Source organism: Amphiprion ocellaris, chromosome 11, assembly GCF_022539595.1.
Source record: "Amphiprion ocellaris isolate individual 3 ecotype Okinawa chromosome 11, ASM2253959v1, whole genome shotgun sequence".
NCBI lineage: Eukaryota > Metazoa > Chordata > Actinopteri > Pomacentridae > Amphiprion > Amphiprion ocellaris.
Window position 1 is genome coordinate 22,267,054 of NC_072776.1, and position 25,547 is coordinate 22,292,600.

At 39.3% G+C, this 25,547-nt stretch overlaps 1 protein-coding gene across 3 annotated transcripts in view; it reads right to left on the reverse strand.

The window, feature by feature from the left end:
• Nucleotides 1–248: 248 nt before the first annotated feature.
• Nucleotides 249–25,547, reverse strand: part of hecw2a (HECT, C2 and WW domain containing E3 ubiquitin protein ligase 2a) — a 48,727-nt gene continuing 23,428 nt past the window's right edge. Inside the window, exons 8-30 of one of the 3 annotated variants that reach the window (XM_035944479.2) lie at nucleotides 25,346–25,446; nucleotides 24,395–25,248; nucleotides 22,254–22,554; nucleotides 22,005–22,097; nucleotides 20,834–20,984; nucleotides 19,962–20,041; nucleotides 19,020–19,144; nucleotides 17,759–17,944; nucleotides 17,441–17,575; nucleotides 15,795–15,915; nucleotides 15,595–15,691; nucleotides 15,316–15,399; nucleotides 14,749–14,831; nucleotides 13,642–13,762; nucleotides 12,495–12,608; nucleotides 11,327–11,479; nucleotides 10,336–10,434; nucleotides 9,145–9,274; nucleotides 8,882–9,028; nucleotides 7,455–7,569; nucleotides 5,516–5,601; nucleotides 4,811–4,923; nucleotides 249–3,408 (exon numbers count right to left, since the gene is read on the reverse strand). In XM_035944479.2, coding sequence (XP_035800372.2) covers nucleotides 3,297–3,408; nucleotides 4,811–4,923; nucleotides 5,516–5,601; nucleotides 7,455–7,569; nucleotides 8,882–9,028; nucleotides 9,145–9,274; nucleotides 10,336–10,434; nucleotides 11,327–11,479; nucleotides 12,495–12,608; nucleotides 13,642–13,762; nucleotides 14,749–14,831; nucleotides 15,316–15,399; nucleotides 15,595–15,691; nucleotides 15,795–15,915; nucleotides 17,441–17,575; nucleotides 17,759–17,944; nucleotides 19,020–19,144; nucleotides 19,962–20,041; nucleotides 20,834–20,984; nucleotides 22,005–22,097; nucleotides 22,254–22,554; nucleotides 24,395–25,248; nucleotides 25,346–25,446 — 3,601 coding nt within the window. In that variant the 3' untranslated portion in view covers nucleotides 249–3,296. Of the gene's footprint in view, nucleotides 3,409–4,810; nucleotides 4,924–5,515; nucleotides 5,602–7,454; nucleotides 7,570–8,881; nucleotides 9,029–9,144; nucleotides 9,275–10,335; nucleotides 10,435–11,326; nucleotides 11,480–12,494; nucleotides 12,609–13,641; nucleotides 13,763–14,748; nucleotides 14,832–15,315; nucleotides 15,400–15,594; nucleotides 15,692–15,794; nucleotides 15,916–17,440; nucleotides 17,576–17,758; nucleotides 17,945–19,019; nucleotides 19,145–19,934; nucleotides 20,042–20,833; nucleotides 20,985–22,004; nucleotides 22,098–22,253; nucleotides 22,555–24,394; nucleotides 25,249–25,345; nucleotides 25,447–25,547 lie in introns of all 3 variants that reach the window. The other 2 variants (XM_035944478.2, XM_023262331.3) reach the window with 2 other exon arrangements.

A 25,547-nucleotide genomic window follows, 5' to 3' on the forward strand; every position in this document is an offset into this window, starting at 1 on the left:
CTCAGCATCTAAACCATAAAAACTGCAACTTCTCATAGTATCATGCAATCACAAATGCATAAAGTAGGTATAAAGTTAGTTTCATAATTGGATTTTTTAAAAATACACCTTTCCCTATACTCTCTTTAAGATTTGACTGGATAAGGTTAGAACCTTGACTTTAGTTTTATAATGTGCTCTAAAGCTAGTGCATCACTCAACTGGTACACAAGTCTTGTAAAAGACAAATAAGGATTGTGTATCATTAATCAAAATTTGCCATTTGTTCTCTTTTATTACAATCATTGGAGTGAAATGGAGACACACATACAGGAGCTTTGCATAGAGTGAAATTCTGAAAACTGGAGCCGGGTCCTGTCAGAAATGTATTAGGAAAAACGAGAGGTGCAGCTGTCTTCATTCTGATGTGAAGCAGAATCTTACCAATCCTCTGCACCACAAAAGCCTCGTTACGGCGAATGTCAAACTGACCAAGTGACGTATATCCTAACGTGAAGTGTTGCTGCCCATGCCACAAATCTGCCCCTCAAGCAAACATGAGGTGATGCTCTGTACGGAGTTGGCAGATGCCAGAAGTGGGATGTGTTTGTTAGACTGAAATAGAGAGCAGGCCTAATGGTTGACTTTGCAAGCCCCAAACCTTTGGTACATTCGGTGCAAAATATATATTTATACACACAACAGGACAGACATACATATACATTTATATACAAAGAGACAAACAGGACTGCACACATGGTACACATACATGTGCTCTCACGTTTCACGAAATCAAAACAGCCCTATTGATTCATTACTTGGTCATGAGCCATGAACCATAACCATCGACCTATTACTAAGATAGGCAGACACGCACATGTGAAAGTAACAACATTTTAGAAACATGCTGCCAAGATACTCGCCGTTCCACTGTCATAGAGAAAACAAACTACTGCATTCACACATTGTCCATTCCTCAAGCACCTACTTACTACACCTGGTTCTCATGAGCTTAACACTCAAGGTATGACAGTGTCAGGTAAGCATAAGGCCGCATGCCTCAAGAGAGCGCCACAACCGAAGTGACGCAACTTAACCAGCTCCCTCACCCCTTTGTCTGAATGGATAGCAATATCCTCATGCAAAAAAGCTAGTAAGGACAGTGTGTTGCACTATTTCAGCATGCAATATCGAGCTATAACACAACGCCACCTAGGAGTTTCTGCCAGGCACAACTCACAGAGCCGACCAGGGAAGATCCTGCATGCATTATTGGGCTGGGAGGGGGGAGGCTGGGATAGTCTCTACCGCTATTCCAGCCCCTGTGGTCTAGCTCCAACAGGACACTGTACAGTGTAATCTTGCATGCACCCCATAGAAAATGAGCATGTGTGTATTTGTATGTGTATGTGTGTTTGTGTAGCATGTGTGAGACAAAGTGAAAGGGTCCTCAGAGTTTAGGTTGTGCACTTAAGAGTAGGAGAAATGTTTTATCACATGCTTTAAGACAAAACTATTGTCTGGCATGGATTTTTATCACACAAGTTCTTAAGCACAATATCCACACAGCCCTAAAGGCCAGTGCTTGTTCCTGATAAAATTATCATGACACCTGGCCAGACCATTCAATAAGGACACAATCACTGCTTCTTTGAGTGCCACAGTAATGATAGAACACCTTATTGCCCCCTTGTGTTGATATATATTTTTTTAAACTGCAGCTCCAACACTTTCACCATCTTTGATTAGTCAGACATGTGAATCTGGTCAAGAACTTCCCTAATGAAATTTACCAAATTTCACTTTATGGTCAGGGAAACTTAAGAGGCACTAAAGTAGTCCTACTACTGCACCCTGACACTTGCGTCTCAGTTAACAAGGCCTAGTCTGGTGCCAACATTAAGTAAAGCGCCTCCTCATTCCTCAGGCACCCGTCATGTTTTATTTCCTGTCGCTCTACTTCAAACTCTCTCCCCTGTGTTTCGTCTTCGGCTTGTGTGAGACTGTCCTCAGAGGCCGAGCAGAGTTGCTTGAAGTTTATACATTCAGTCACTGATTTGTTACATTCATCACTTTCACCGGGTGGGAGGCGATTACATCAGCGAGAAGGACATTGTGTGTCACACTTACGAGCGGGCGTCATCTGTCTATGTGAGAAAGAGCATGTATTGCTCATGAAAAAATGTGTGGAACAGTTTGAAAGACAGGAACCTTGCATTTCTATCTGACTGAAGTGTGTCACTTGTTTTGTATGTTGGACTGGAGGGAGTGCATCTGTTACACTGTAAGAAAGTGCACCCACAGGTGCAAGGCTAATGCTGTAATACTGTATGCATGTTCTTGTGTGTAACACTGGTTGTCCTTGTTGTGTATATGCAGAAACAGGACTGATGTTTGTTTCTCAGGTGTGTCTTTACCTTGTGAGCTCATGTATGAGCTCTGATGTCGCTGTATTGAAGGTAACAGTCCCGACCAGAACCTACCGTCATTATCACAACGGGTCACTAACGCTGTCCGTTTACATCACTGATGATTTGTGACTTGTTGTCCAGCTTTTTCAGGAACCAAAACCGTGAAAACAAGTGCATTTTCAGTCTTAGAATAATTGATTTGTGTTTGTCTATCAGTGCGTATTTGAGCAAACCAGTGTAACGTCTGCCATAAACAGGCAGGGGGGACCAGCCAACATCCGGTTAAATGTCTAAAATGTCACATCTTTCCATGCTTATAAAAATATCAGGGGAAACACTGGTTTGTAATGTACAGAAAAAGAACATTTCACGTTTGTGTGCGTCTGTGCAAAGGTGATTGGTGTGTATGTGTGTGTGTAATATAGTTTATAACACTGCAGCCCCAGTGAGGGACGGACACAGTTTCGAGGTCCAGAGAGGGAAAGGGAGCGTAGTGGTTGAGCAGCTGTCTCTGAGGTGCAGGTTGGAGGAGGAGGAGAGGTGCTAGAAATCCAGTAACCAAGGCCATTAACTAAAGAGATAAAGCACACATGTGGCTGAGTGAACAAAGGTTACCATGAAAACAAGAAATTGTACTGTACAGCTTTTCAAACCAGTTTTCGGTTCTCCGTCTTTCTTTCCGAAGGTGTTCACTTGATCGAAGTGAGAAGAAAAAGGCAGAGAAACGGAAGGAAGCCTGCGTGCTGAGTGATGTAAAGCCAGTCGGAAAAAAACAGCAGTTATCCATGGGGGGTTAGTTGCCTTTTGAGGATATTAGTTTGATTTTCTGTCTCTCCAAAGTGGGAAACACGGATTCCCAAATGGTTGTCTCTCCCGAGCTAACCCTGGGTGTCAGCTGATTTGAGGCTACTCCAAGCCAAACGTGCTTGTTTCCTCCACAGCAGTTACCAGCTTCTCATAGAGCATGGAGAAGGAGGGGTAGGGTGGAAGGTCCAGACGATTAAAGCAAGTGTGAGCCCTGTGGAATAACCAGAAGATTATTAGATGTATGTTGAGATGACTCATCTGTGAGATCATCAAATAAAAAAAAGAAAAATGTGTCAAACTAATCACTTGTGCCTTTCGGCCAGTAGTGCTCTGCTGATATAATGCATCTTTATTAGTTCTGGTAAGACACTGTGCAAGTATTCCAACAGGGAGGTGAGACAAATATTACACTTTAATAAACAAAACAAAAAACAAGGCTCTCTTCAGCGATATTAAAACAAGAAATGTTTCATTCAACTTAGAAAAAACATGAAACCCTTTTCCTAGCAAGTTAAATAATATGGCTGTAATGAGCTGGTATATGGTATTTATAAGAGGCAAAAATAATAACTAATTAACATAACCATCTAAACCTAATTTGTACCTTTAAAGGTAATTACACCCACTAATCCTGCAAGAATATGGAATAATTTCAAAAATTGCAACAGACGAGACACAGAACGAAATCAGTGCATTATATTTGAAAAAAAAAACATGACACTCTAATGGTTTGTGTTTGTTTATACTGCTATATGAAACAATAATGAAATGTTCACCAGATTATTTAAATACTGCATTTGGAAATAACTTCTTCGACAATGATTTGAACCATTTTTAGGGGAGTGCATCTGCACAGAAAATGAAAACATAATTTATAAAAACTGAAAAACAATTTTTTACTGTTGAGATCTTTTTCGACAGCAAATTGTTTGGAACCTTTCTCATATATTGAAACAATGTTTTTTTTCAAATTCACATTTGAATCTGCCTTTGCACTTGTCATAAAGAGATACGTGGTACTGATTTAATTAATGATTATTTTTGAGTAATATTGAGCTCATGATTGTCTTACTTATCATCCACTGACTTTAGAAACAAAATAATTTTATTTTACTTTCACATTTAAATAAACAAAGCACTGCTTTCATATCCATGTTGTACTACATTCCTGCTAATGTACAAATCTGTATCAAAATGACACATGGTCATCTCAGTCCATGGTGTTCATTTACATAACTCAATGAAAATCCTGATTTCAATATTTCATTAGTTGTGCAGCTCTACGATTGATGCTATTTGCATTTCTCTTCACAACCAAATTTTCCTTTTTAATCTCCTGTTCCTCGTTCATTCTACCATAAACATGTGAAGCCTGCATATCACCAAACTCTGTTTTAGAAATAAAGTAAAAACAGAAAACAGTTGTTTCAAAAACTATTAAACTGGAGTAAATTATGTTCAGACAAAATGCTCTTGTAGACTAGATCTCTTATAGATGGGTTTGAGTTAATTTGCCTACTTCACATTACATTTCCTGCAATGTAAGTGATGCAATGTTGATGCTAAAATGACACTGTGCAGCCCTCCTTCGTAGTTATCCCATCAGATGTTACCTGGGTAAGGAGGTGATTTTTCCCCACTTCTCCACACAGAACCTGCGGGGTCCATTACTACCCCGTAGAGAGGCAAATCCCTCATAGGGAATACTGGAGGTACCTGTAACAAACTAGTGAGAGGAGGCCCAGAAAAGTCAGGAAAAGTTTGAAAGCCTCTAAAACATTGTCATTATTTATGCGCTACAACTAAAACATGTAGTCTCTAACTTCTGGATGCTAATTGTACTATACACTACCATTCAAAAGTTTGAGATCACTTTGAAATGTCATTATATTTTAATGAAGACAACATTAAACGAATCAGAAATACAGTCTAGACATTGTTTTTTATGGAATATCTACATAGAGGTACAGAGGAACATTTCCAGCAACCATCACTCCTGTGTTCTAATGCTACATTGCGTTAGTTAATCCTGTTGAAAGGCAAACTGATGATCACTAGAAAACCCTTGTGCAATTAGCACATGAATAAACGTGTGAATTTTCATGGAAAACATGAAATTGCTTGGGTGACCCCAAACTTTTGAACGGTAGTGTATATTTCCATCAAAGAAAGATTGAAATAACACCTTCTTCCTGCAGTCTTCAGCATATATGCAAGCTAAAAGCTAGACCTTTATGGTCTAATGAAGTAAACACGACTCAGCAGCCAGCCTCCACATGGGGGCAGCCTGTGTGCATGTGGTCACCCATGTGCCCTACCTGCAACAGCCTCAGCCTCTGCTCATTGTTGAATCTCTCCACAGCTGCCCAGAACCAGCGGATCACTATGTGGTTGTCATGGTAACCTGAAGGGAGATAGATGATGATGGTGCATGAATCAGATGAATAACCAATAAGGTCTCCATCCCTGTCCCTCTCTTCTCCCTTCCACCTCACACCCCACTCTTCCTCCACGGTGATTTTTGAACGGGCGCTGCTGTTTAATGTTTAATGGATGGAGCAGTTTTGTCAGTCTCAGTGGATTCCTCTATTAAAAGAGCCTGACACTGAGTCATGGCCGATTGTCAGATTGAGTTCTCTTGTCTTCCAGCCGCTGGCGGCTTTTCAAATCTATTGGCCAGACCCTTAAAGAGCCTTTTAATGTGATCTCTTACAAATGCTTTGTACACTGGCGCTTGCATCCTTGTACTGTACAAATTCTGTACTGCAACCATTAAACAACATTAATGCCAAAAGTTTTCAACTCATTACAAAGTACATTACGATTAAGTCTTATGCAATTGTTAAATAAGTAATGAAATTATTTCTTAAACTAAAGAATCATTATTCACGGTGCAGTAAGTAACTCAAAAAAAATCTATAATTTCAGGGAGTAATATGTGTTTTGCATTTTTAGGTTAATTAAAAACAATTGAATTTGAATAAACTGATCTTAAATAAACTAATTCTGTAGTTTTGATTGTGAAATTAAATACAAATACATTGAAGGGTTTCAATTCTTCCTGACAAGTACATCAGAAACAACAAATCTCTGTACTTTGGAGCAGAGTTACCCCTCATGTCCACTGAATGCATCTGTCATGTTGTGTTAGAGCCAAAGCATCATGTCTCAGTAACAGTTTAAATGTGGAAACATTTCAGAATATGTCGATCTGTTCCACATCAGCTGGGTTCTTATCAGTGTTTAAAGTAGTTTTGCTGACATTTTTAGTGCATGTTTTTACAGCTCTTTATGAACAGCATGGTAACACATGCTTTGTGAATGTCCTGAACTATTTGTAATTACTGGAAGCCAAGCAAGCCACTGAATTTTATTTTTTTAAGATCATTGCTTTTGCCTTTATTAGATAATTGCAGTTGAGGTAGAGTGGCAGACAAAAAGAGGAATGGCATGCAGTAAAGCTCCAACAGCAGGTCTAACTGGGGATTCATCCAGGTGTTATGTGTACAAACCATGAGGCCATCAGGTCACACTACGAAAATTAAGTTTCTATTCTTTCCTGAAAAAAAGTATCAGCTCAAAGAAAATCCTAACATTCATCTTCCTGCTTCACAGGGAGCAAAATAATAATTTAGTGTGAGTATCCAGGTTGAAAAGGGGTTACTATAGTACTGTGATTTAGTGTTTAGAAATAAAATGATAGTTTTCGGCCACGTATGAGAATGCAAAGTTAGTAACAAATTAGGTGCAGGGTTAGTGTCACTGAATATATTCCAAAGAAAAAAAACAAAAGTAAGCTGTTCTGGCACAAAGAGACCCAGTTTGTAAAGGTTCTGCTCATACTTTCACTTTGGTTGAAATGGTAAAGTCAGTCCAACAGCTGCATCCAGTGGGCGCTAATGGCTAGACTAAGTCAGTATGAAGTTAGTCATCGTCATGTAGTACGTTGTTTTTTCTTGTATCTCCCTAGAGATGAGGAAGATTGCTGGGTTGAATCACAGGACTGGTTGAGACACACTAAAAAATAAATGAGAGGGAAGAACGGAGGTGGTCTAGAGCAATGCATCTAATCCCCCACTGCTCAAAGCAGAGGTTTAGTGGCTGCACATTTGCTTCATGTTGTGAATGAATGTATCACAGCAGCAAGTGTATGCATTTAACTTAGCTAATTTAATCACATTGCTGTCAGTGCACCACAGACACTTTCATCTGCATCTCTGCTCTCTTGCCTCACTGCTGCCGTCGAGCTTCACATACCTCCTCTGTACTCTGTGTTGTTCCTCCAGTCTGCCAGGTCGATCTCTGCAGTGCCTGCAATAACCAGCTCCAGCTCCCTGGCATCAAACACAGATACCAGTCGCACATCCACCACCTAACAAACAAACCCAGACACATACATGGGAACCAATGAAATAGATGAACGCATAGTACAATCTATGTATTTATCACAGACTTCCCACATATATGAGCTTGTTTGAGGAATTCTGCAGCATTGAAACAGTGCAGTTACAGTAGATCAGTGTTATGGAGATACACAGTGACATATTACTGTGTGGAAATTTTCCATTAGACTGTTTACAGTAAATATGGGATTTGACTTGTTTAGAATACCAGGGTAGGTAACAGGCCTGGTTTTCTGTCATCTTGCCAGGAAAAGGATTTAAGTAGAAGTTGGGGTTGTACTATTTATTTAAACACATAAGGAAATAGCTGAATATAAACACCTGTCCAGATTACAGTCCACTCTTCTTTCACTTTGTCACGCTTTCACAGCATGTAGGACTGTGGGCTATCAGATGTCAACATCAATCTTTCTACAGTGTTAAGCTGGAATGCATTCTCACTAATATTTCAACGAAAGCACCCACTAGTTTAGCTGTCATTTGAGCCTGAACACATTTACATCAACCATACATGGAAGGGTGCAGGTACTTCTAAGTAATCTATGCTATTTATTTTCATTAATCAGTTTAATCTTCACATTGACAGGTAAGTTTGTTTAAATAAGCAAATGCCACAGACATCTAGTAAGGAGCTCATGTGTCACAATGTAGCTCACTGAAGTGCACTGCTACTTTGTCATTTGCTCTTTTGGCTTGATCACAAGCATTTTTATTCTTTCTGGTTGAAATATATTGTGACACCAGCTTATTGCTTAAAGCACCATCATCCACCGCTGCAAATGCCAGATGTCAGTTGGAGTTTGTACTGCTAATAAAAGAAGGAATTTTCAGCAAGCTAATGTAATGACGCAGCCACACGACGTCACCGGCATTGATAAACCATCCTGTCATAGATTATATTACGGTCATTATGTGCTGTGAAGAAGAAGTCTTACTGAAAACTGAAAGTTTTGACAAAGAATACATTCAGTTTTTCAAATCTGTCCTTAAACAGTACTTAGATAACTGCATGCATCATATGAAGTAGGTTTGGTTTGCTTATCATTTCCCTGTTCAAAATGACGATTGAAAGATCACTTTCTAGTATATTTTAACTGAAAAGACTGCGAGTTGTGTCCCACATCACATATAATAAAAGCACATAAGGAAGGTCTCTTTAAATAGCCAGTGTGGACATCAGGGATGATTAGATCAAGCAAAAGCTATTCATGTGGGTACCTGAAGACAGACTTGAACATCCTATTCTTAAAGATTTCTAACATCGGTACAATTGTGCTGTACCTCATAGAAGCCTCGGACCAGGCTCTCCGTCTGCTGGGCCACTCCTCTCTCTATACGCCACTTGACCATTCGCTCAATATACTCCTTTTTGTTCTTCTCTGAGACAGGGATACCAGCCCCGCCTGGCTTCAGCTCTCTCTCTGTAATCTGCAGCATCACAGGCAGACAGGGTATAAGAAATTCATATGCAGATCTATTTCTAACAAGACGCTGTCACAAATTGAACAAATGCAAGACGACTTATCTTACTCAATCGTACAAACCTGTCCAAAGACCTCCTCATTGACAGTGAAGGTAAGGTCCAGCATGTCTTCGATGTCGTTGTCCTTCATCCACTGCAGACTCTGGTGAAACTCTTCATCCAGGAACTCCAGGTCACTCAGGTCACATGGACTGCATGAATGGAAGGTTTTGCAGGAGTCACAGAGGGGTCAACAAGGTATTAATGGGTCACCCTATTCGTAAACCATGGTTGATTGTAAGGAGAGGTTGAAGGTTAACTACCCAAAGTATAACAGGACAAGACAGCAGGCTGGACAATAGGTTTGCTCAAATGTATTACGTATCGATATAAAAACCCCTTCAGATGAGCCATGTCAGTTTTGAAGGGGCTGAGATGTTTACAGGGACAAAGTGATAATAAATAAAAGCAGAAGTCAAAACACACTGAGGGCATAACATTTTTATAGTAAACTCCTATTATGTGAAGGTAACTGTACATTCTGAACATCAGGTCTTTGACTCTAACATTCCCAACATTCCTCTTCATAACCCTTTAACCCTTGATCACTGCCTGTTCTGCTCGCTTTTTACTCCCTGTAAAGCAGCTTTATTGTAGGTGCTACAAATTTGATCCAGGTATGCAATATAGTATCGTTATATTCATGTTCTAGGACAGTGTTACTTATAGCTCTTTTTTTGCATATATCTCTATATATCTGAGTGAATCTGCATCATAAATAGCATGGATGCACTGTCAACAATCACTTGGATTCCTTCTTGCACTGAAGGATTAAAAAAATAGGCTTATTAGGCGAGTTAAGTCTTTTTCATAAATCTCTTATGCATCATCTTCTACACATTTTCCTGCAAGTCAGCAGTACACTGGCCAAGACACATTTCTGTTTGTTTATTAAATGCTTGTCGACACAATAATGATGAAGCCAACAAAGGATCACCGTCGCTGGAGAGGTTAAGAAACCTTATTATTACAACATCTGTTCTCAGTGCAGACATTTGGCAGGGTTTTGGGTTGTTTGGACTAAGCTATTAATAAGGGCGCTGCTCCTGCTGATAGAAACTGCAGCCAGCTGCTGACTGAGAGGATCTGACTGAAACATTCACTTTCTCAGCAAGGTCTTATTGGGTTAGTGAAGGGCATGTGAGTGGAAGTGCGGGTACCCTGGAGGCTGACTTACAATAGGAAGTCAGGGGAAGCAGACTTAGGGACTTACATTCGAAGAAGCCCCTTGTAGAAAGGACGGGTAAAGAAAGCATCCAGCAGGTACTGATGAACAAGAGCCAGCCCCAGGATGCGTCCACTGAAGCGAAACCTGGGCACGACATAGAAAATACAGGCATCAGAACTGGATTGAACAATGCCTTCAAATCATTTCCTAGGTCAAATGTTGGAAATACCCTTCTTTGAATACCAGATGATGTGGGTTTAATCTTTCTTAACAGAGTAGTAAACACATTTTAGTTTTTTACTGTACATGAAAAAAACCCATGCAAGTTAGTCTGCTTGTGTGTGAGTGTTTCATGGTGTATTTCATGTAGTATCTAGCAGGCTTAAGAACAATTTGAAGTTCATTTACCCAACTGTGGAAGCACCAGATGGTGACATGGTAATGACAAGAAATGAGAATCCCCAAGATTTACTCTGAGAGCAAAGCACAGAGTGAGAACAGAAGTCTGCCGTACAGAGCCCATCCAGCAGGAAGGATGAGGAGTCATGTAGCTTCGTAAGTTATGAGGCATCCACCTCCCAATTTAAAGATGCTTCTCTATCCTATCAGTCTTTAAAACCTCTCTAACATCAGACATTTTGTCTCTACAAGAACATATGGTAGGTAATGACTTGACAGTCTTCAGCTTAATAACTGCCTTAGGTTTTGTCCAGCATGACAAACAGATTCCTGAAGATTTGAGTTCACAGTGTGCTGATCATTTTTCTGTCTAGTTGTCGACCCATCCGTTCCTCGGTGTGGTTATCCATCCATCTATCCAATCATTTACACTGAGGCAAAACTGACTGGTCAGCCAAAGATTGCTGATCCAAATTTCCACACAGCACCCTGCAAATTGCTTCCATTTTGAGATCAGCGCACGGCAGTCAGGGCAAACAAAATCAACACTTTTACAGTTAGTACAGCAGAATCAACAAACATATAAACACCTAGACAGACAGAATGACAGATGTGCATGAATTGACAGAAGCCTCACCATTCATGATGGTTGTCTACAAACGCAGACATGGGACTGATCTGGACAGTATATGTGTCATTGGCTGAATACTCAAACAGTCCGTAGTACGGGTTGAACAATTCTCTAGACACCAGGAAGAAAAACTCTCTGGAGGGTCCACTGTAGTCCAGCCTGCAAAACACATCCCATATATATAAATCATGGTCTGAGTCAGTATAAATTCTGATGTTCTATGGCAATCAAGGAGGGAACAGAGAAGGAATTCATACTGTATTTATTGGATTTTGCAGAAGTGTGGACTATATTCTACATAAAACTGGAAGGTACTTTCCCCAAAATCATTGAGCCTTTGTGCATTTGAAACAAGAAAAGGATATAAAATGATAAATGAACTGATAAGAAAAGGATGTATCTCAAGCTTAACAGTTTTTTTTTTTTCGATCTGGTGACATTTGAGACTCTTTTATTGACTATTTCTAAGAGAGTCTCTAGGGACTAGTCTGGTGATTTTTTTAGGCAACCTAACTCCTCAGTCTTTCTCAGTGAATATTCTCTCATGTTGACAGCAGCACCTTAAGGTGATCCATCAGTAGACAGAGGTGTGAATGAGCAAATGAACATAAAAGTCAATCACTAATTACCACTGTTGGTCTGAGGAACTCTTTCTCCTTTGTTTAGTTGTAAATGATTTAGCTTGGCAATCCATTTTTTTTTCTGTTTTCCAAAAATACATTAAAACACATTTTCTCTGTTATCACATCAAGTCGACTGTCTACACAACAGAATTTAAAAGTGAAATGAGGCTCATATTTGAGGTGACCTTTCATGCAAGCAGACACAATGATAGCACCTTGAAAAACAATTATAGCTACTGACAAAGCTATTCAAGTTAAATTAAGTTGAGCTTAACTTTAGAATTTTTCAGATCTTTTATATAAATTTATAGAATGCATTCAATATTACATGATGATGTCACAAATATTCATCCACACAAACATTGTGGATTTACTGGCAGCCTAAGGCTTCAGATGTGTGCAAAATAATACATTTTGAAGCTCAAAATAAGAATGAATACTCAGCAGATCTCCCTCAGATTAATTACAGTAAGCAAATACATACATCTCATACCAGTTCTATCCAAGGCCTGATATTTAAATGACATAGGAGTGAAATGTGTTTTTCTCACCCGTCCTCGCCTACAAAGCTGACGTAGAGTTTACTCCTTTGGAGGTCTTTACGGGAGTAACACATGATCTGGTTAAAGGCATCCTCCAAAAGGTGGTCTCTGCGTATGATGAGTCTGGGAACACACACAAACAAAATATCCAGTCTAATCAAATATTACACCTGATACTTCTAGTTTAGTAATGATAATAATGGTATTATATGGCTTAGTTTCAACTGTACAATGTCAATACAATAATGTCACAATAATGCCAAAAGAAAATATTTGGTAGATGTTCCACACACAACTGATATATTGCTAACTTTATCCCGTTGATCTTGGTGAAGCTGGACAGTCAACACTAGACAAGTCAATACTAAGTATGAATAATGACTCTGATAAAGTTGGATATCAAAGGATAAGGCTAGCATCAATAAAGCCCATGAAAAGATCAAACCTAACGAGATAGTCCATCTGAGCCCTTTCTGACCTCCCTAATCTGTATGTGACTCTTTGCCCAAGCCTGGTCATTCACATTTAAATCTATGAAAGTAGCACAAATATATAGTTTCATTTTTTGAAAAACAGGCTCAGTAATTTCCCAAAGCAGCTGGAAACTGGAGCTTTTAGCAAACATTAATCAACAAGAGGATACAATGTATTTATTGGTGAGTATTCTGAGCAGCACATTAATTTACATTTAGTGCTCTGGTGACTATTTACAACAGCAGGATGTGTTTGAGGGATTGGGTCAAATGAACTACAGTATATATTCACGGTAATAAATGAACATGTCATACAGCGCAAAGCAGAGGCTCACTGATGTGTTTTTAATAGTTTCTGCACAACAATGGAGTCCTGTGGTAGAGGAATAAGACATATCAGGCTTCACCCAACATCTGTAGCTAGGATCAATTTCTTGATGGTTTTGAGAACAATAAAAATAAAAAACAAAATATTTATGGCTTCATCCTGCCTTTTTTCATTCAGTCACGGCTGTTATCACTACTTGTGCTACCCAATGCTTTGTCTGTTACAAACACACACTGCTGTGTCCTTCTGACCCATAAACAGATCCATTATAGGTTTTGGAACAGCAAAATAGCCATATACTGTTTAGTAGCTCAGCACTTATTAAGACAATACTTTACATGGTGTTCAAACCTACTTGACTTTCCCAGGTCCCTGTCCATAACCCTTTGTCTCCAGCTTTCGATAGAAGTTCCTCAGTTTAGCCTCAAAATCTCGCTTATAGGGAGCAGGAGCGCGGGCATTAGCTCGCTGAGTGCCTAAGATATAAATGAGAAAAAAAATCAGATAGGCCGACAGAAAGACATAGAATATAAGGAAGGGGATGGGAAAGTGTACAGTGAATGTCAAAAAGAAGGCTTCAGGGCAACACAGACTAAAGCAAAATGGGGAGGTAGAATTTTTTAAAGACAGACAAACAGATAAAGGGAAACTGAAATAAAATGAAAATTGAATGATCCCGAGAGGAAATTTGGTAAGGCTTGAATGTTCAATCTGGAGAAAAAAACAGAAGTTGTGTATGCAGACTAATCCTGGATTGTTATTTTGTATCAGACAGTTAGAGCTCATTGAGTCGAGAGAAAAATACGGCCATCTCTTCATTTGGCAGCGTTCTGGTTAAGGACTAGAGGAAGGCTGAGCACAGAGAGGTGAGGAGCGTATACAGACAAAAACACTGACCTTAAAGCAGTGACAGGTGAGCTGACAAGAATGTGTGTGTGTGTGTGTGTGTGTGTGTGTGTGTGTGTGTGTGTGTGTGTGTGTGTGTGTGTGTGTGTGTGTGTGTGTGTGTGTTAGTGTGTCAATTACATCCTGAAGGGACACCACTAACCCTCTATAATTATTTCTAATCATTTGCTTTTATTCAACGTTGTTTTATTTAAACTGTATATAGATTCTTGATATTCTTGATATTCTTGATATATATATATATATATATATATATATATAGATAGATAGATAGAAAAGGAGATGTGGGGGTTAAGAAGGAATACGAGTCAGATTTCTTGTAATAGTTTATTCGTGTTTTATGAGAGGGTATTAATTTTTTTTTTTTTTCGGTTAGCGTGACATCAAATTCTGTCCTATATGAAAAGAGTTTATTTACAAAGAGACACAGAACCCAAACCTTTTAATAAAGTCTTTGTAATAAAACAAGAGGACTTAATAAAGGTAAGAAATGTGTATAATGCCAATAAAGCTGTTGCAGTGGGTGCGATGCAGACAGAGCGAGACAGAGGCTTACCAGGGGAGCTTTGAGGCGAGGAGATGCAGTAACCGGGGTGGAGTAACGGTGGTACATATGACATCACCTCCTCCTCAAATAAACTGAAGAAGAGAGAGAGAGAGAGAGAGAGAGAGAGAGAGGAGAGCACACAGAGCACAGTCAGAAACACACACATGAAATACTGATATGAAACCACACACTTTACAGCAGTATAGCATTAGCAGAGATGGGTACGATGGAATTAGACATCATGCCTCACACACATACATTCACATACGTAAGGGTGAGGCATAATAGAAGAGCAATATTGCTGGTGCTTAGGTAAAAACAAAGTAGGGCTGGCTGAAAAGGCAGCTGGTACAGAGACTAAAGACATGTGGCATGACTCAGCAGGTAGTCATAACTGTAAATGCTACTTATGCTTAAATTACCACGTGTACATGAGCATAAATATACTGAATAAAATGGAAATATTTAAAAAGTTGACACGATTTACCAATTTGGAAGAAGTATATAATATAATTGGTAATCATTCTGACCAACAGCCTCTGTACCCTCTCACAACCACACTGCTGCCCAACTCACCTCAGCAGCATGACGAGGTCAGCGTCACTAGAGAGACGAGCCAGCCCATTGACTCCCTCACTGCGAATAAACTGCACCTTCTCCCTGCAAACACACACACACACATGTCAGGGGCTAAACAGACACTATCCATCAGGACTAAAGGTTAACCATGTGTTCAGGATGACTGATGAGGATGATAATGGAGGTGTTGGATGCGATCAAGGCCACAGAGGAAAAGAGAGGGAAAGGGAAGCAATGAAAGAGAGAAAACAATAAAAGAGAGGAAGAGATACATACTTAAGCGAGTGGTTCCTTGCAAGCTCAGGTTGCCTTTCCTGCAGTATCTCAAAGATGTTGGGTTGCCGTAGAAACGCCACTATCTTGTCATTGTAGGCTGGAGGATAAAGATAAGAAGATCAAGGATGTGTGTCTTGTGTGTTTTTGCTTTTTTTGTGTGTGTATCTATGGATGTTTGCATTTCATCCAGTCTGACTTACCCACAGGCACCACGTCGTGGTACTGACTTCGACTGGAGCCGCTAAAGGTGCTGGAGGGGCGGGGCATAACAGGCGGGTTCGTTTGGCGAGAGTCATCTACCACCTGTGACAAAAGGAAGCACTACAGTTCAGGTCGCATCCTAGTTCTGAGACCAACCCCAGCTCTGCCCAGTTGTCACGATTACTCCTCTGAACCTCAAAACCTGTCAGCAGGTTATAAACACGTTATCTTTAATCACCAAAATGAGATCATTTATCAGAGCCCGAAACTGTGAAAACTGAAAGAATTGGTAGATTTTCAACTACCCCACAATCCTTGAAGGAACCATGTAAGACGTTTAGTTCTGTTAGAAAAGTTAACCAAATGTAAGCCTACCGTTGTGGTATTTCATAAAAATCACTTTATTCTACATGTCTCAATTAAAAATTGGCCAAAAACAGAAAAAGTTTGCACCAGATTCTATATGAAACCAAAAAATTCAGTGCCCCTTGGTGACACTGACAAACCATGACTGACTCAGCTTTTGTACATACTGTAACAGTCGTGACAAAAAGTCTGTCATTATTTGGCTGAACTGCAGGTTGTGTTTAATCAGAGCAGAGTGAAGAGAAGTATGGACACAAATAAGCGAGACTGAGGGAAATAAAACATACAAGATCAGAAATAAAAATGGCATGGAGAGGGGCAAGTTGTCAGCAAGATATATTCTGCAAGTTGAAATATCTTTTTAGAATTAATGTGTATTGTGTGAGTGTAAAATTCCTAGTTTGTAAAAGTAGGAAAATGTATGCAATAAAATATCTACTCCATCTAGAGTCACCATTTTCTTTCATTAATGGCAACACCTGCAGGCACTTGGAGACATTGATTTCAGATTTAAAAATGTTTGTAAAACAAAAAATCATTTTTTAAAAATTTTTCTTTACTTTGTTATATTGCAAAGAAGACATTGTTTTTTCTCTATTTCTAGTCATAGTTGTATTGTTTCCATAAAGGTGCAGGACTTTATATTGCAGTCAAAAAGAGGCAAAATATAACAGAGACAAAGTTGCTCAAAAACTATGATAGGTAAAAAAAACAAACAAAAAACCCATCTATTGTTATTACTGGTGTTTGTGGTGAGAAGTACTAATGTATCACTAGTATGACAATGATTTAGTGATGCTCATCAGTTCTTTATATAGGACCTTTAAATGATTTGGAAGATATGGATGCAAACAAGCCAGAAGCAATTACCAGTCAAAGGTCTGGGTCATCCCTGTCCATATTAACATAACAACTAATAATTATTTGACATGTCTACAACGAACTTCAGTCATTCACATGATACAGTGGATATCTAGCATGAAGGCCACTGGATTTTCTTTCTGTTGCTTTTGCTCCTGTGGTATCCAAACATAGAAAGAATGCTGAGTGTAAAACAAATAACTCACTACTGCTGCACGACTTTTGCATATTCTGACATCATCTTTGATGGCTTCACCACAAAACCACTGGCTCTGCCCACAATTCAGAAACTCACGAAGCATTTTCCTCCATGAAACGGGTCTCTATCAACACTGTAGTGTCTGTGTGAGCTGTAATTCTGTGTGAGCTTTAAGTTGACTGCTGGTGACAAGTGCTGCAGCGGGGATTAGTCTCTCACCTCCCCAGCACTGTGGCTGCGCTGGCGGCTCAGATGCTGGCGATGGGCCAGCAGCCCGGTGGAGCGAGAACTCTGGAGGGGCAGCCGAGGGTCAATGAAGGTCGTGGAGCGACAGTTGTGATCCACAAAGAAGGGCTAAGGAGTGAGATGTACATATCAATAGTCATTCATCAAAAACCTTTGCATGCAGTACAATGGAATTATGGACTATAAACAAGCAGCACTAAAAGATTACTGGACAACTGAAGGGAGATTACAATCACTGGAAACGAGTGACCTTAAGGGTTTGGGTTATCCTGTGTCCAGAGTCACACACACCTTCCCAGTATGGTCGTGCTTCATCTCCCAGCCCCGGGGAAGCTCCAGCTGCTTGTTGGAGAACATGTTGAGGAAGGTGACGAGGTCGCGGTTGTGCTGGTAGCGCTCAAAGTAATGAGCATCTCGACGCACCTTACTGATCATGTGCTTCAGGCAGGTGTTGCTCGTAAACATGCGGTAGGCACTCTGAGCAAAGAGGGCAGAGAGGCGAGGTGATCAGAAAGAGACAGGAGACAGATGAGAGAAACAGCTTTGGGCTCAATTTCAGTCCATGGATGGAAAACAAGAGTTTGATTTTGTAATTGGTTATTATTTTATTATTGATTTTAGCATTGCATGCTCTAAGATGTGTTAGAATTATGCTAGAAAACATAAAAGTGTGCTGTGGAGTTTTATAGGAGAGCGTTACTTTTAAACCGACAATTCAGTAAGAAAGTATGGTTTTGTCGGTTTAAAAGTAACGCTATCCTATAATAAGAAACGACAAAATGAACATTATCCAATTATTATGTGGAGTTTTACATCTCTAGAAGCATTATGCAGCTGTTTTTCTGAGCAGGTCTCTGGAAGGCATACAAGGAAGGAAATACATTCAACACATGAGCTGCTACTCAAAGGTGCACACAATGTGCTGGAATGAGCAGCACTGAAGGTAAACAGAACTCCAAAGGCACTTCATGCAAAGTGCCTGATTTTAAACTTTGGTATTTTTGAGCCATCTTTTAACTTCTCACATTTCCATTTGAAAATCTGTATATAACAATATGTGCAGTCAACAGATTACAGATTCATTTATTTTCTGTTAAATTACTAAATTAAAGAACAATATAAACATTTCTGTTGAATTCAAGTGCATAATAATTATGCTTCTTATTTACTTACTTGGCTACATTGTAGATGAGGCCTTCATACTTTAATGTACTCAAAGTTAAATAAAGGTCAAAGTAATGAATGAAATAATTGCTTGGTCTAAAAAAAACAAACAAATAAAAATATATATTTATATTTTGTGACCTGCCCTGGTGTTAACTAAAAGTTCTTAGGGGTTAACTTCTAAAACCTGTCCTCTACTAAACCAAATCTCTCTGGAAGGTCAGGTACGGCTGGAGCTAATCAAACTTTTTAATTAAGATGAACTGATGCTTTAAAATTGTAGTTTATTCTGACCAACATCTTAAGAGCTCAACGTGACATTTGTTAAATAGAACTGGTTCTGTGAGGAACTTAAAATGTGTTTTTGTTAGAGGCACGTTAGACTGACAGGGTTAGAATGCAGCACGGTGAAGAAGTCAGGGCTGCACAGGAACTTGGCGCTTGGCGACTGGAGCAGCAGGGAGAGGCGTGAGCGACCACTGGAGTGAGCGACTGCACTGTCTCGTCTGTAGTCTGCAATAGATTTGGCACATATAAGTCAAAGCTTGACACAGGGAGACACAAACCAAAGCAGCTTATACCATGAAAACAAGAACCATCTCAGGTTGTTGTACGAAACTTGTGTTAAAAAGTCACATAACTGCCAATCTGAAGAGTTTTAAAATTAAGTCTAGAATTTTGCAATTCAAGTGATGCAAAAGGAAGCATCTGTACAGAATATTACTGTTATAAAATCTTTGCATCAGTTTTCACACTCAAGGCTCACAATAGCATTTTAAAAGATTAATCTTGACTCTTATATATATATATATATATATATATATATATATATATATATATATATATATATATATATATATATATATATATATATATATATATATATATATATATATATATATATATATATATATATATATATATATATATATATATATATATCAGTTTTCATCAGTTTTCACACTCAAGGCTCACAATAGCATTTTAAAAGATTAATCTTGACTCTTATATATATATATATATATATATATATATATATATATATATATATATATATATATATATATATATATATATATATATATATATATATATATATATATATATATATATATAAGAGTCAAGATTAATCTTTTAAAATGCTATTGTGAGCCTTGAGTGTGAAAACTGATGAAAACTGATATATATATATATATATATATATATATATATATATATATATATATATATATATATATATATATATATATATCAATCCGAGCCTCCCAGTCTGAGAGGCAATTAATAATGGACACAAACTAACCGGAAATGGAGTGAGGCATCAGTTCACCTTCTGGTTCAGGAAGCAGGTCAACTGAGCTTTCCTCTGAGCGATCAGTGTTGGTTATGGTCCTCCTGATGCTCTGGTATCTAGGAGAAAAGGTGAAAGTTAAAGAATAGCTCACTAGCTCACCAAAAATATGGTCTTGGAATGTTTGGAACTACTCTATGAAAATCTAAGAAAATTGTAAAATTTGAAACCTTTTCAACAAAGAGAGAACCATTCAGACGCACTTCTGAGTGACTTTGGATACCTTTGTGCACCCAAGGTTTATTTGTTCAAAAATCCAAAGGTGAAAAGAAACAAACTAGGGCTGAACAATTTGTGAATTTGCGAATTGCGCAATTTCAATTTGATTATCATCATGCTTCAGTAAAGTAATTTGGAACTGATTGTAACATGTAACTATGTATTGCCATGAATGGTCACACAAGGATGACATGAATTTGTAAAACCGCTGACACAACAGCTAAAATTATGGGTCAGACGTGCTGTTTCATGGATATTCTAAATTGCAGCTTTGTGATGTGTTAATTGAATTGTTTCAAATCGTGTTGTGCAATTATTATCGATTAATTGTTTAGCCCTAATAGAAAAAGAATACACACAATAAGATAAGCATACATAACAGAATACATGAGAAAACACAACTAAAAAAGTAAACAAACAACAAAACAACAACAACACCTCTGAGAACACAATTTTGTTAGTACCAAGTTTTGTTTTGCCCCCCTTGTGCATTAAAAGCCACTACTGATGATGTTGGCTCCTGTTTTATTCCCATAATAAACACATAGGTACATATATTGGCGCTAACTGCTCACTCCTAAGAAATCTGGACTATTGCAGTCATAATGACTCTTTTTTTTCTTTCCATCCACCTGCGGTTGAGCTGCTCCATCTGCTGAATGGAGTTGGAGCGTGTCAGGCCTTGCGGGGCAGGAGGTCCGGTGGGACGCTGCCACGTGGTGGTCCTGTTCACGTGGTCCACAAAGAAGATCCTCCCATGGCTGTCAATCCGAGCCTCCCAGTCTGAGAGGCAGTTAACAATGGACACAAAGTAGGTGTTTAATGTTTAATGTTTACAACTGTAAAAATAAATGTTGAAGTGCCCCAAGAATTAACTAACACACTTGAAGATCTGAAGTCGTAGTCTGGTATAAGACATTTTAAAACAAATTTTTTGTTTTCTTCCGTTTACTTTCAATGAATCCAGTACAATGGACACATTAAAGTATGTTTTCTGCTTTGCTTCAATTTCCAGTCAGCTCCAACAGATTTGCATGTCAAAGTTCACTTTTGTTCAACTCCACTTCTTGACAACAAACTGTAGCATTACTCTCATACATCGATTTTTCTGATCAAAATGTATTAATTATCTGAACCAGAACTATGAGTTAAATATTTATTACAAAAATATGTTCTATAAATGTTAGTATATGGAATACACTGTATATAGTTTGTACTGTACTGCAATGTCTACCATGGATAATGTTGATAATGTTTAACATCTTGCATGCTAACATGCTAACACACAAGATGCATTAAACACAAATTGATCGTATGGTTTCTATACAAAATGTGCATATATACTTCAAATACATTTCTATATAAACATGACATTTCATCAAAAATTGGTTGACATATCTGACGCCAGAAACAAAACCAAAAAATAATAAGCCAGGACATCTGAAAATCTGTAAGATTATTCCTCTGGGAATCGCGAACATTACATTCATCAGTGATAAAGCAACCCAGATTACCTTGACTGACATTCTCATCCTAAGCATCTCACCAGTGAGGCAAGAAAGGAATTCATAGGTTGATATAATATTAACTATATCTTTGGGCTGTGTTTAAATACAAGATGAGGAATCACTGCATCAATAAAGTTATTCTTTGAGTGTTCTAGGGTTAATCTTGGCTTCAGTCTTTGAAGGGTTTTGTCAGGCTTAACACAGATGACCAACAGACGCATGGACAGAAAGACACACTACTACACACCCACAGCAATCAACCAACAATACAGTGCATGCAGACACACACACTCACTGGGAGGTAGAGGCTCGTCCACACGCTGGTATCGATGGATGTCGTGACGCACAGAAGGAAGCGAGCGTACAGGGTGGCCGTTGACATGGGTACCTGAACACAGAGAAAAGCATGAGGTGGAAGTGTCGTGTGACAAACACTACTAACTGGCTAAACTGTTTAAGCAACACCCTTATTGGCTGTAATATACACCCAAACTGACGTGAGCGAATTTAGAGATGCATTTGAGATTTGTTCAAAGCTGAATACCTTCCTCTCCGTCTGTTTCTGTGGTAACCTGCTCTGAATCCGCTGACCCCGCCTCCTCACTTGGCTTTCTCTCCTCCCCTTCCTGGTCATCAGCCACGCCCCCTGCAGCCTGCAGGCTCAACCTCCTAATACTGATCTCCTCAGCTTCCTCTTGCTCACTAGCTGGTGGAGCTTGTCCTTCGACCTCAGCGGGAGCAGCTTGCCCACCCCCTTCATCATCTACAGCCTGATTGGTTAGTGGGGTGGCGGACTCTACGTCTCCCCCTGGATCTATGGCCGTCTCCGCTCCCTCTTCTGGTTCCTACAAAATACACCAAACAAAAGAATTAGGACAATGGCAAAATAATATTCATTCTACAATGGCACTTAGTTAGCATCTGACTGACACAATGTTATTTAATTTAATTACGGTGGATGATGCCAAAATCCCAGCTGAATTTACTGAGCTAAATATACAGTATATGGATATGTAAGGCATCCACGCCTACTGCTACAAAATATCAGTAAATTAGTCAATCTCAGTGGCAGCTCACAACATGCGGCATCATTGCTAAATCACTAAGGCAACAAAAGAAAGTTTGACTTTATTCAAATATGCATTGGTGCGTAGGCGTGACAGCTAGTACCCATCACGGCATGCTTGTGAAAAAGATTCAGTGAAAAGCGGATACAGATCACTGGTTCCCACTCATCCGCTGTTCTGAGAAAATCATTACTAAAACAAAACAAGTCACACAAAAGGCAAAATTATTTCCAACTAATTTACTCCCTGACACTACGTATTTATCACCCAAAAGTAGGATGAGGGGCTGTAGTTGAGTACTGCAGTGCTGCGTCCTTTAATGAAAATTCTATACTGTCCAGACCCACAAGACATACATGAACAGCTGAAGGTGGATACTGCTGCTCAGCACAGTGAGTGTGTTGTGAAGACACTAACGCAGGCACAGCAGAGCCAACTGTGGCTGACACTCAGTCAAAACTTTGAAAACAAATATTCTTAGAATACATGACCACAGTGCAGACATACCATTGAGTAATCAAATGTGAAACAGATTCTACACAATACACATGACAAAAAAGTTGACTAGTATAGTATAGTTTTAATATTTCAAAACAATGCTAAACTACAACTTAACACATTTCCACTCGTGAACGGGGAATGATCAATAAGTTAAATGACAAATTTGTAAAATATAACATTTAATCTGGGGCTAAAATGTAAGCCAATCATATGCTGGAATAAGAATGATCATTCCTGGTGATTCAGGTTTACTGAATCATACTTGTCATTGGACTAATAGGACAAAATGTGCTGATTTTCAAGAATTCAAATTGCTACTATGGTTCAAGGGGAACTAGAAGTTGATATTGAGATCTGTTTGCGTGAAATCACGACCAAATTTAAAGACTCCTGACCACTCATAGCATTCCAGAGCTGCTTTGATTGCAATGTGCATGCACACAAAGATGCATGTGCACAAGCACTCATGCAGTAAGGCTCACATCTAAAAGTAAATTTTTCCTATGCTACTCTACCGATTAGAAGACAGTGAAGACCGATACCATGCATACATCAATGTGATGTACAATTTAGCATACTGTTTTTAAAAATGAGGAGAAAAAAATGAAATGAAGGACATGGAAAGAAAATCATTATATACATTTGTCAGAGATGAAGAATAAACTGTAAACAGAACTATTAAAATGTGTTAAACATTGCTCTGTCTGAAAACTGCGTCTGAAGTTTCTTTTCAGACATTGGTTAATTTGCTGGGAGGATAAATTATGTATTAAACATACCTAAAAGCAGCAAACAATCATAATGCAATTTGTCGCTGTTCTGTTTTTCATCATTGTCAATTGAATCTCTTTCAGTCCTTGTGCTGTAATTAGGACTAAACTAGCAATTTCAAGACGTCATTTCAAGTACTGACATTTACATTTTAAACAATTTTCTGACATTTTATAGATGAACTATTTAATCAATAAATAAAAAAATAGTAGTTATACATTAACTATTTAATCAATAAATAAAAAAAATGTTATTATTCACAGTCTCTGGGGACATTTGTAGTATTGCACATGTAATTGCTGTAAACAGATTTTAAATCTAGATCCCATATAAAGAATGAACTCACCACAGCAGTGGTCAATGTGACTGGACAGCTCTCTGATGATGAGAAGGCTGTCTGGGGGGCTGTTGCCATAGAGCAAGTGTCGATCTCTGATGAAGGGTCCTCCACAGGCCCCCTTCCTTGTTCAGGTACCTGCCCACCCTCTGGCAAAACATTATGGGCGTCTGTGAATGGAGCCTCCTCCACTTCAAGGAAAACATCTGGCTCTAGAACATCCTCCAGGTCCACACCTGGCTCTCCCTCCGGGGCCATTTCTGCACCAGGAGGAATGTCTTCTATCACAGCAAATGCACCCTCGGGCTCCTCCTCCAGCGCTGAGTGCTCCAGCTGCTTAGGCTCTTGCTGAAGCTCAGGAAACAGGTCGTCTTCATCAGGACCGCTGACGTCTGGAGGTACTCCGTTCATTAGCAGAGGTGATAATGGCACCGGAGTGATGTCATTGGCTCCGGACCTCTCCTCATCTTCATCTGAATCGATGTGTAACATGGCACTGAGCCTTGTGTGCGTGGGGAAACTAGAGCGTAATTTGGGTGAGGCAGCACCCAGAGGTCTTTCACCAGGGCCTTTAGGGGCCTCAATAGCATCCAGGCCCTCACTGAGTGACCTCTGCAGCATTTCATGACTGGAAAGGCTTTCAGGTTCCACAAATCCGCCCTCTGCTCCGACAAGAGACAGATCTTTCTCTGGGAAGGCTGTGGCTCCGCCTTCCCACATGCCTTGGGAACCCTGAGAACCAGTAGGGGAGGGGCCAGCAGAGACGACACCTGGAAGGTGGTGGGGCAAGTCCTCATCATCAGATGGAGTCCCTGGAGCTCCATTCAAGGATGAAATGCCAATGATAGAATCAGGAGAGGCACCTGCAGGCAGAACAGGTTGCACATGGATGAAAACACATTTAAAGAAAATACATTGTGTAGTAATGGGTATTTAAACAGAGCAGAACAGCAGATTTACCATCCGGCCCAGTGGAGGTGAGCTCAACTTTGAACTGCAACTGCCCGCTTACATGTTCGGTGGGCAAGCGTCGACACAGAGAGAAACTCACAGGCTGGACCCTGCCCAGTCATACAAAGAACACAGGATATACTATGATATATTATCATTTAGGATCTGTGGCCTGGTGTGTATCCTAAAGGTTTGCTATTGTGCTCCTGTT